At 46.0% G+C, this 11519-nt stretch overlaps 1 protein-coding gene across 1 annotated transcript in view; it reads right to left on the minus strand.

Moving 5' to 3' along the window:
• Positions 1 to 280: 280 nt before the first annotated feature.
• The window catches only part of LOC105819619 (phospholipid-transporting ATPase FetA-like), a 63781-nt gene continuing 52542 nt past the window's right edge, over positions 281 to 11519 (minus strand). The window contains 11 exon segments of the mRNA XM_012655907.1: positions 281 to 472; positions 562 to 692; positions 1473 to 1611; positions 1785 to 2030; positions 3392 to 3475; positions 4805 to 5028; positions 6461 to 6644; positions 7189 to 7336; positions 7680 to 7785; positions 9592 to 9703; positions 11004 to 11017. Of these exon segments, the coding sequence (XP_012511361.1) occupies positions 281 to 472; positions 562 to 692; positions 1473 to 1611; positions 1785 to 2030; positions 3392 to 3475; positions 4805 to 5028; positions 6461 to 6644; positions 7189 to 7336; positions 7680 to 7785; positions 9592 to 9703; positions 11004 to 11017 (1580 nt within the window).

Genomic DNA, 11519 nt, shown 5'->3' on the forward strand with positions numbered 1-11519 from the left:
GATTAAAACTTGGATGGGATGGTGGAAGGGAGGCCTGAAGTTGCTTTCTTTTTTTTAATGCTTCAACTCTGGCAGATATCTGGGGGCTCTTTCCTTACTTTTCCTTGCCTTACCTGGGCAGAGCCTTCTGGGGAATTAAGAGGCTGAGCCCCTAATGAGAGTGGAGGAGCAGGTTTATACTGGTTACAGTCCCAGGGACTCTAATCTTTCCTTACCAAGTTGTGTGAATACAAGGGAGGAAGAGCAATGACTTAACTCCTTTGGAGTTTCCCCAGGGCCTCTACTTTTTAGAAGCAAGGCTGCTTTGCTTGGATGCCTTGAACTTCATTATCTTGCCAGAAATGATGAGGGCCCCAAAGCCCTGTTTATGGGAGAATGCGTAGCCAGAATGACGAGAGCTTGTATGTTTCAGTTTGGTCCGGATTGGGTGTGGCTCTGGAAGTTTCCTGCACTGCTGAATTCTCTCAAAAACCTATAGCCAGAGCATGGGGGACAGAGTTTTCAGACGCAAAGGCAAAGAGGGTTGTGAATTATATCTGGGTAGTTTCCTGTTCCACTCACCTTGTCCACACCGACGGGCCAGAATAGTGGTTTAAGAAATCGGTACCCAAGCCCAGGTAATACACAGAGGACCACGCTGAGCATAATGCTCAGCCACAGTTGCGGCTGGTTCAGAATGTTCCTGGTCACACCTGTAAACAATAAGCCCAGAGGGGAAAGGCTGAAACAGAGCCTGGAGGAAGGGGTGGGGCCAGGGCTGGGAGGTATGGAAGAAAGTTATTGATTTGGATACAGTTTAGTCTCTTGAGAAATAATATAAATGCGAAAGAATTGCAGTTGGGTCCTCTGTGCACCCAAAGTCGCTGTAAATTCACATGTCTTTGTCTCCCTCTCAAGGCAGGGTAGGGCAGGACAGGAGAGTGGGGTGAGTTATGAGGGAATCCTAGAGCACGGGCCTGGATAAAAAAAATGGGATAGAAGCCTTTGGAGGAGAAAAATGGAGTTAACAGGCCAACAAGACGTGGGAGTCAACTACATCTACATATATACTCTCTCTGCATTTTATCTTCATCAGAGGGGAGATGAGAGAGAGGGAAATTAACATGGGTGACAATAAGGCAGTATGCCACAGCATGAAGGACATTGAACTGAAACCAAGAGACCTAGATTTTAGCCATTTAATTTTTAAAAACTCTAGTCTCTAAAATAGTGCTAACAATTTTTGCCCTGCCTACCTCATAGGATGCTTGTAAAGATCAAATTACGTTAGAAATGTGAAAATATCTTGGGAACTCTAATAAGGTAAAATATATCCCTAGCTAGATTTTGAGTCCTTTCAGGGCAGAAACCATGTTATATTCATATCTCTATCCACAGAGCCTAGTACATAGCAAAAGCTTTTCAGTAAATGTTTATTAAATCAATATACTTGGCTCACCCCTCAGCCCCCTGCCTGCTGGGCAGGGCCTTACCTAGGAATTCGAAGACATCAGGGAACAATAGGCACAAGCCATCACTGTACAGGAAGAATGCCATGCAAAAGTAGAAACCTAGGCTACCCCAGATGAAGAAGTGGCTTATCATTGTCCAGTAGGTTGTCTGTAGGCTGATCTGAAAAGGACCCTCTTATGTGTAATACCGTATAATCTGGGACCTGTCAGCTACCTCCCTTCTCCAATTCTGTAATGGAGGTTGCTCTCTTCTCACACTCCCTCCCTCTTACCTCCCCCTCTTCCAGACAGGCTCCCCACCCAATCCCCTAATCCCACTGCCACTGGCCACACCTGGATTGTGACCACCCAGATCAAGGAGGTCTGCACGATCAGAGAGAAAGACTGGAAGTTGGAGATGTCCTTCCCGTTCATTCGCTCTGAGTTGTAAGTAGTTGCCATGGGGACAAAGAACAGCACGAAGGAACTGTAGATCCCATGCATTAAACACTTCATAAATTCTCTCTTGTTGAAATAGAAGTTGTGCTGGCCTGGCTCATACAGCTCTGGGAAATGTAGGCTCCATGCTTCATTCACATCCTGGAAGCACCAGAGGGTAAAGAGGGAGCTCAGGGTCTTTCCACAGAAGGTCCCATCTCCATCAGGGTAGAGGCTTCTCCCCTCACTGAGTCTGCTGCCAGGTTGCCTAGGAGCTTCCTCATGGATTACTTGAGAAGTGGAACCAGAGAACAGAGCACTGACCACAGACCCTTCCTGAAGTCCTACTCTCTAGGCAAGGGTCTAAGTGGTGGAAGAAAGCTAGGAGAGGGTCAGGATTGTGGGAAGGACTTAAAGGCAGTTAGGATTGGGGAGGTGTGAAAGGGGGCAGTTAGGCTTTCGGAGTAGCTGGAAGGGAGGGCTGAACCTTGGGATGGGGGAGGCAGCTGGGACATGAGTCTCTAGGTTTAAATGTTTTTTCAGTTGAATAATCTTTGTGTCAAAAGCCAGTGGAGGCAGAGGGGAAGCCAACAGGGACCAGTTAGTCCCTTGGAGGTATTCATGTACTGTGATATTCCTCCCACTCCCATAGTTACTAGTGAACTCAAGGTGAGATGATTCTCTATGTGGATGACATTGGATCATTTTCATCTCCTAAATCTGAAACTTTGGGTAACAAAGCTTGGGCTTCAGAGGTGGAGCCCTAGAATTAGGCCATTGAAGCTGGATAGATCTGTTGAGTAATACAACCCATCCCTCTTGCTGTTCTGAGGTTGGCAACTACTTCATGGAGAACTTAGAGCTACTACCCTGATGGAGACTGGGAACCATGATCCCATGATATTCTATTTCAGCTACTTTATTCCTCTTTGGAGGCTCCTTTTCTAATCCATGTGCCCAGGACTAGAGGTTGGGGTGCAAGAGAAGGGAGAGGTGGGGTACCAGGACCCTCAAAGCCCAGGGACTTCTGACAAGGACAGATGGGATCCCCTAGGCTGGCTCCTATGGCATAAGGCATCATAACTACACTCCCAAACTTAGCCTTCTGGACTCCCACCTAGGCCTGTCTGCATTGGCTTATCTCCTTCTCATTATCTCTGAACAGGTCTCTCCTTTCTTGAAGACCCTTGCTTTACCCAGTCCTGCCCCAATAACTCTTTTTCCTTTCATTACTTTTATACACACCCAATTTACCGTATGGCACAATTTCCATGTTTCTCTCTACAAAGATAAAATTGACACAGGAAAACTTGGCTTTCTATAACTGATCGTTATTCTTTCTGAAAAAGGATGCTTTACTTTATCTCATGATACCTGTCCAGTTGATGAGCTCCCTTTCCTCTCTAGAAATTATTCCTTGATTTTGTAGAGCTTGGCTCTTGATGTCTTCCTCACTCATGGGAATACTCCCCAAGGGGCCAGGGGCTTCAACCCTGACTAAGGATCTTGCTGTTGGGTCTTACCTGATCAAACAGACTCATGCCCAGAACAGGGAGGGAAGTGTAGATCAGATTGTAGCAGGTGATAAACCAGGTATCGTAAACTATCTAGAAGAATACCAAGAAGATTTTGTAGATTCTTCTCTTCTCTAAAGTCTCAGCTCCACCTCCCAAGTCCAAGACAGCTGCCTTTCCCACACTCTCCCACCACCACATTAACCTAAAGCAGCATTTGGATTTCAGAAATCTGACTCAGAACGTTGACCCCCAGTCTATATTTGATCCTATCATATTTAGAACCCTGGCTTCCAGGCTGGGGCAAAAGGCCACATCAAGGTTTCAAGACCGACCTAGACCAATCCTACCATAACCTTCACTGCCCCTCCCTGCACAGAAAGGACCCAGAGTGGCTGCTAGAGAATGCTAGCTGTACCCCTGCACTCCTAGGCATGTAAACCTCTGGGCTCTTTGTCTGCTTGATGGTATGCAGTGACTTCTCTAGCACTGGATACCTCCTAACATCAGCAAGCAGAATAGACCCCAGTGATCCTTGCCCAGCTGGGTGCTCCATCCTGGGGCCTGGAGAGGGCCCGTTTCCATACTGGCCACAAGAGGTCAGCAGCAACACATACATGCACACACACCTCCCACAAACCAAACTGGCTTTGCTAGGCGCTGGGAGTATACAAGTCTACTACCGTCTGTTAACTGCTCTGCTTCCCCTGGAGCCTATGGCAAGAAAAGTGGTAGGGATCTCCCAAGATAATCATTCCTGAGGTTGGTTCTCTTGGGAATCCTTGAGACGCTGCAGAAGAACTTCTCATAGGAAATGGGAATCCTCTTAAAACATCAAAATCTATGTCACTTCTCCCCACTAGGGTGGGAGAGATTTCATACCCAAATGTAGAATCCATCCATCAAAGTAACAATTGTGTGTGTGTTGGGGGCAGGGGCAGTCAGGTGAGTGGGGAAGGAGAAATAAAGGGAAGCTGTATTTCCAAGTATGGCTCCAAGTGAAGGCCACAACTGGTCTGTCTGGTATGACCCAGACAGAGGCTCCTTGAGGTTCAGTCTGTTCCATAAAGGTGATTTAGGATGCTAAGAAAACTCGCAGATCCAGGAATTTCTCCCCATTACATATGTTTGGAAACTCTAGGTCTCAATGTCAGGGAAATGGTGAAAATAGCTTATGAGAGACTTCTGAAGGTAGGAGTCAAGACCAAATCAGAGCCAGGCCAGAACAGTTATGGTTTGGAAAACTAAGGTTGGTGTAAGGTTCGGAGATGGAATCAGTATGGGGTGAAGAGCTTCATGGATGGGTGGCAGCATATCATACATTGGGCTCTGAGGAGAAAAAAGGTCTGAGCTGGATGAAGAAGGGGGAGACTGGAGAAGACTCAGTTGACTTAGAGTGGAGATTACCAGATGATCTCCTACCTGTGCAGAGAACCCGTTGTAGAAGGCATACCAGAAGTGCACCAGGGTGAAAGTAAAGTTCTTATAAAAGAAGTAGCTGAGAAACTTGCACATGCGATTATAAGACCAGCGGCCATGGACCAAGAGTAGACGCTGAAGGTAGCGGAACTGGGAGAAGGCGAAGTCACTGTTGAGCATGGCCTGCATCCCCTCATGGCCGCTGATGCCGACCCCAATGTGGGCAGCTGCAATGAAACCCCAGGAGCTTCTCAGCCACAGGGCTTTTTTGCTGGGCTCCCAGCCTGGGAAGTATAAAGGGAAAGCTGAGATGATGTTGTACAAACCCCTTATTTTACATTTGGGAAATGCTGGTAGGCCCAGTGCAAAATGGTGCTTACGTAGTGGAGTCTTTTCTCCTTAGTGGGTTGCCCTTCCCCTGCAAGCTGGAAAACAGCTGCTTCTTCTGCACTTTTTTTTGAACTCTGCCACTCAAGAATGCCTGCCAGGCCAGTGCTAGAAAGCTATCCTGCATATTCTTTGCCTCTACTCTAGCTATCTGGGTTCTTCCCTCCTGTCCAGATGCTTAGGTTAAAATTTCTTCTTATCTCTGGGAGCCACTTAAATCAATTAAAGATACAAGATAGATACCAATATAAAACAATATTTAATTACCTAAGTTTATCTATGGGGCTAAAATCCAATTGTATGTGATGCACATACTTTGTTAGTGAGAAAAAAATTCTTCAGGGGGCGTAAGGTGACTTCTTCTGGATGAAGCAAAAATTATACTTGATGGAAGATAAGACTGAAGTTCCTAAAAGTTTGAATTAGTCTATGGTAATTCACCATTCTTCTGGTATATGCCAAATTCACTTATTTTCTTGTATGTACCTGCTACATTGCTTAATAGGATCACTGAAACCTCGAAAGCCCTAAATACCAAAGTTGTTCTAGAAACTGGAGAAGAGAGCAAGAGCACTGCCTAGTATTGAACCTGAGGCTGGAATATCTGCTAGTGTTTCCTGTATGGGTAAAGAGGTTGGACTAGAAGACCTCTAGATTTATCCATATATCACAGACTTGTAAGTTGCTAGAGGCTAACAACAGTCACCTGAGATTAAAACCAGTAAATTTTGGCCATTTGTTTCTATAGGTCTGAAGTGGTCAGTAAGTCATCTATTCTCCTCCAGCCAGGGAAGCAGGGCGAGCTCTTGGGAACACAGCCTTGGGAAGGAAAAGATCTCTGCACTGGGCCTCGCAGCCTACAGCCTTCAAAAAAGGAATACACTATGACTCTTGCCCAGGGGTCCTTTCCGTGGGCCTTGATGCCATCTCAGAAAGATGGTATGGTAGTTGCACAGCCTGTTCTGTGAATGTACGTATGTGTTCTTGTGGGAGCCATGTGTACGTGTGTGTACTTACAGTCACAGTGTGAGTGCATGAGTCTGAAGGAGTGTGCATGCCTGTGCATATGGGCTGCTGCCTGCATGTGCAAATAAGTGGCAGTGCAGATGTGGAGAAGCATGAATGGAATTGCCAAACAGTATAAATATATAATGCACGTGACAGGAGGAATGTGAGCCAGCCACACAGTACCTCTCAGATCAGTTTTGCCCAAGGAGGAAGGAAGGGGCAAGCCCATGGCTGGGAGCTAACTGCCCCCCACCCCTCACATGCCTTTAATCATGCTGACGTCATTGGCCCCATCCCCGATGGCCAGTGTCACCATCTTCTTGTACCTCTTCACCAGCTCTACCACCTGGGCCTTCTGAAGGGGTGTCATCCGGCAGCAGATCACCCCCTTGCACATGCATGCCGTTCGCAGCAATTCCAACTCCAGGTTTCCTTCTAGAGCACGGGCCTGCAGCAATAGGACACACCCATTCTTCAGGTTGTCCAAAAAGGCTCTCAGGGCAGGACCTTCCCAGGCCTGTTCCCTTCCCTGTCCTTCATAGGGTGGGCATGGCTACTCCTGAGGTTCTCCACCCCTAAAGGAGGCCAAGCTCCCAAGTCAGTCCTAGGCATCCTCGCATCTGACTCAGCCTCCAGTGGGAAACCGGTCAGGGCCTCTCACTGGGTCAAATCAGTTGACAGCGCTATGAGATCAAGTAACCTCTTGGAGGACCTGGTTCTGCTTGCTTCTCCTCTTCCCCTAAGTGACAGGCCAAATCAGTAGTGAAGAATTTGGTTAAGGAAGGAATATGCTCTTGGCTTCCCTTTCCTCATTGACTCTTGTCTAGAGAAACCTGGGGAAAGGTGTCTTTCAGGCAAGGCACCTGAAGGAACTGGGAATGGGGTGACTCATGGAATACGGAAGGGGTCTTGAAATTTCCCTGAAGTGAGTTGGACCTAGGAAGAAAGTTCCTTGGAAGAAGAGAACAGAGTTGTAGCTCTGTGTTGCCCACCAGACTGTAGCCATTGATGACCAAGCCATAGTTGCCATTGGCCTCCTCCTCAGGCATTCTGAAGAGCATTTTGGAGTTCGTGGTGAGGTAAATGTTTACTGGGTCTGAATCCAGTAGAGACTCAGGTTTCATCTTGCCTCTTGCTGTCCTGAAAGCCAAGCATAGTGGTCAGAGTCTGACCTGAAGCCCCAGACCTTAGAAAGGAAAATGTGTCCCAGTGAGCAAAGGGGTATACGGCCTCTGCAAAGCACCAGCAGGACCACAGACCCAACTGCTCCCTGACCGTCCACATGCCATGCGTCTCCAGCCCCCACACTCCAGCTCCTTTAGCCTGAATGCTTCCTTATAAGATTATCTCAAATATTTTAGGGTTTTTGTTTTCCCCTCCATTTCTTCTGTTCCTTATGGTGGTATGGAAGCCACACTGTGGGAAGAGATGGATGGGAAATTTTGGCATCAGGGACTGGCCGTGGTCACTCTCGCATCTGTACCTGAGTTCTTGCAGAATAGTCTCATCGTCCCTGCCTTCCACAGTGAACACCCCATCCATTTCATCCTCAAATATACTACAGGAGTAGGCAATGTTCACAGCAGTCTCTGTAGGGAAGGGAGAACAAAGGTCTCATTCTGGCTGGTGTTTACAGACAAGGACAAGGTCTTCACAGTGTACAGGTACATAGGCTCTAACCGTGGGCTGCAGAGCCCATTTGTCCACATTTGCCATGGATGCAGTCAAAGTGCATTTTTTATGAATCAGTGGAGACCATATTCGAACATCCACATGTGACTATCTACGTGGTACAGACTTGTGAGTTACTTATCAATAACTAGGATCATTTTGGCCTTCTCTAAAAAACTTTATGCTATTTCTTAAAGCAATTCCAGTCTGCATCCATTTCTCAAGGCAATCAGGATGTGTTTCTTTGAAAAGTACTGTGCCAATTTCTATGTTAGATTTCATGGGGGACTGAGACATGTTTAAATTGTAGTCCTTCCTTTACATCAAGAAATCTGGGAATTGGAATAAATTCATACTAAGGAAAAAATTTAAAAAAAATTGAGTCCCGATTCCTGGCTACAAGTGGTATCAGAATTCAGAGGAGAGATTGCAATTGTCATAGAAACTTTCTTGGAGGAAAGCCCTGAAAGATGAATAAGAAGGTTTAGGGGGAGGAAAAGGTATTTTAAGTGGGGAAACAACCCAGAGGCCCTAGAGTGGGAATTGGTTTGTTTGGGACATACTGAAGATAATGGTCACAATAGGATGGAGGTAAGGATGTGTAGGTAGCAATAGATTAATTATCAAAGTATTTTTCTTTTCTTTCTTTCTTTTGTTTTTTTTTGAGACGGAGTCTCACTCTTTCACCCCAGGTAGAGTGCAGTGGCATCATCAGAGCTCACTGCAACCTCAAACTCCTGGGCTCAAGTGATCCTCCCACCTCAGCTTCCTAGAGTGCTAGGATCATAGGTATGAGCCACCACGCCTGACCAAGATTATCGAAGTCATGAAGGCCAGATAGAGGAGTCTGATTTTTACAATGTGGAGTCACTGTAGGACACTGACCAGAGAAGTAACATCATAAAATTAGTATATTTGAGGAAGATTAAACTGATGGTTGTATGTAGGCTATGATGAGATTAATAAGGGCAAGAGCCAGAGAGATTGGTTCAGAAGTTTTTGCAGAAATACAGCCAACATAGGATGAAGGTTGAATTAAGATGGTGGCATAGTTAAGAGGATTTTTAGATGACTTACTGAGACATGGCAAGCCAATGAATCTTTGGGCCAACAGAGGGGGTATAGCCAAAGGCAACTTTAAAGTTTTTAGCTTGTGAGTTCCTGGATGAAAGGAGTCATATATGATTGATTCATCTCTGTGTCTTCAATTCCCAATATAGCATCTGGCATGAGTACATGCTCAGCAAATTGTATACAAGACTGAAAGTGAAGGTGTCCTGTAAGGACTTACCTGAGTTACAAGGTATTTGTCAAGAAGATGGCTAAGAGGCGGGGCACACCTGTAATCCCAGCACCTTGGGAGGCCAAGGTGGGAGGATCGCTTGAGGCCAGGAATTAGAGACCAGCCTGAGCAACATAGTGCAACATAGCGAGACCCTGTCTCTACAAAAAAATAGAAAAATTAGCCAGGCATTGTGGTGCGCACCTGTAGTCCCAACTATTCAGGAAGCTGAGGCAGAAGGATCCATTGAGCCCAAGAGTTCGAGACTGCAGTGACCTATGATGCTGCCACTGCACTCTAGCCTGGGCAGCAGAGTAAGACTCTGTCTCAAAAAAAAAAAAAAAAGAAAGAAAGAAAGAAAAAGGAAATGGCTAAGAATAAGAAAAGAAATGGCTACGGTGAACAGGGAAGAGGACTGGTCAGGCAAGGATATCTCCTTTACCTTGCTTATCTCCAGTTAAAATCCACATTTTAATTTTGGCTTTGTTCAGGGTCATGATTGTCTCAGGCACTCCATCTTGCAGCTTGTCTTCTATGGCTGTGGCCCCTAACAGCTTCCAAAAGAGGTATCAGTGAGTGAGGAAAAGGGATAAAGTCACAGTGTTTAATGCTACCCAACAGCTGAATTGGCACCTCTGCCTTCTCTTTAATAAGCTGGCTCTGTCCTGCAAGAGGACCCCAGTCATATAAAACTCAGCACATTCTGCCTTTCAACACACACAGCTTTTCAACCATACACAGAAATCAAATTTAGAAACTCAATATTAAAGACCTGAGAAGGAAGAGACTTGCCCAAGTCACATATGAAGCCCTGTGCCACTGCTAAACCATCTGTTTCTCAATACACCTTCACTTCTCCCTTCTTTATAGCACACTTCCCGCCTCCAAAAGTGGTGGTTCCCAGATGAAGGATCCCCATCTCCCACTCCGGTTTTTCCTTCAGCCCCTCCAGTGCTTGGGTGTCCTTCATTTGTTTGTACCCACAGGGGCCCTCTAAGGTTTTCAAGGCTTTTTCCCACACTAGATTGAAAGAATCTTGATCCAATACCATGCTTTCTCTCCACAATATCCCCATCACCACAGTGATGGGCACCAGGCCTGAGCTGAGGAACTGACAGATGATGGAACTGCTAACTAATTTCTGCTAAACCTCTAGAACGACAGTCTAGAAATATTACCACAGAACTGACTTGTATCAGTAATTTCTCTTTTATAGCTGAGCCAGCCTGTATCAGTCTGGTCAAAAACTTTGAGGTCATCCTTAACTGCCCCTTTTCTCATGCCCTATAATTTAATCCATCAGCAAATTCTACTGGCTCTACCTTTAAAAAATACACAGAATTTGACCATTCCTCACCACTTCTATCTGGTCCAAACCATCACCATCTCTCACCTGTACTATTGCAACCACCTTCTAATTGGTCTCCCTTGGGTCTGCCCTTGCTCCCTGTGGTACAATCCCAACACAGCAGCCAGGGTGATAATTTTAAAAGCTATCACATCACTTCCCTGGTTGAACTATTGAGTGATTTTCCACAAGTCCTTCTACTGGCCTATGAGGACCCTCTCCTACTTCTCTGTCTCATGTCCTTTTGTTCTCTTCTCCTTGCTCACACTGTTCCAGCCACACTGGTTGCCTTGCTGTTCAACTAACAAGTACAGTACTCCTATTTCAGGGTCTTTTCTCTTGCCATTACTTCTGTCTGAAGAGCAAATCCCCCAGAGATCTTTTTGGTTTGCTTCCTTCTTCAGGTCTCTTCTTGGAAGTCCTCTTCACAGTGAAGACTAACCTATATAAAGCATCAACAAGGCCTCTGCCCTCTCTAAAACACACGTGTACATGCCGACATGTACACGTCACTCCCTCTCTTCCTAGTTTTATTTTTCCCCATAGCACTTTCACCATCTGACTTACTGTATATGTTACTTTTTGTCTGTTTTGTCTACTACTACAAGCCCAGGGCTTAGAACACAGCCTGGCACAGAGGAAGCACATAATGAACATGTCAAATATTTCAGTTCTGATTATTCCATCAATTGGTTCTGGGTTATCTAATCTGTGCATTATTCAGATCCTAATTTCTCCCAGATTGCTTAGCTTCTGTGAGCAGCTTTGAGATAAGAAACACTGCCAGAAAGACAGAAGTTACAACCAGTGCATTTTTTCATTGTGGAGTCAGAAGATCCAGGATATACTGAATCAGCTTGGATTCTAGTATCCAGCCTCCCTGGCACAAAGCTATGGTGCTTTCATGCCGAGCCTGCCTGCCCTCCCTCTCAGAGAAAGCCTGCACCTATCCATCCTCTGGGAGCCACGCCCAGAGCCCTTGCTCGGTCTGCCAACCGCGCCTCCCCCCACCCCCACGTCTG

The sequence above is a fragment of the Propithecus coquereli genome, unplaced genomic scaffold (genome assembly GCF_000956105.1).
Source record: "Propithecus coquereli isolate 6110/MARCELLA unplaced genomic scaffold, Pcoq_1.0 Scaffold114, whole genome shotgun sequence".
Classification (NCBI taxonomy): domain Eukaryota; kingdom Metazoa; phylum Chordata; class Mammalia; order Primates; family Indriidae; genus Propithecus; species Propithecus coquereli.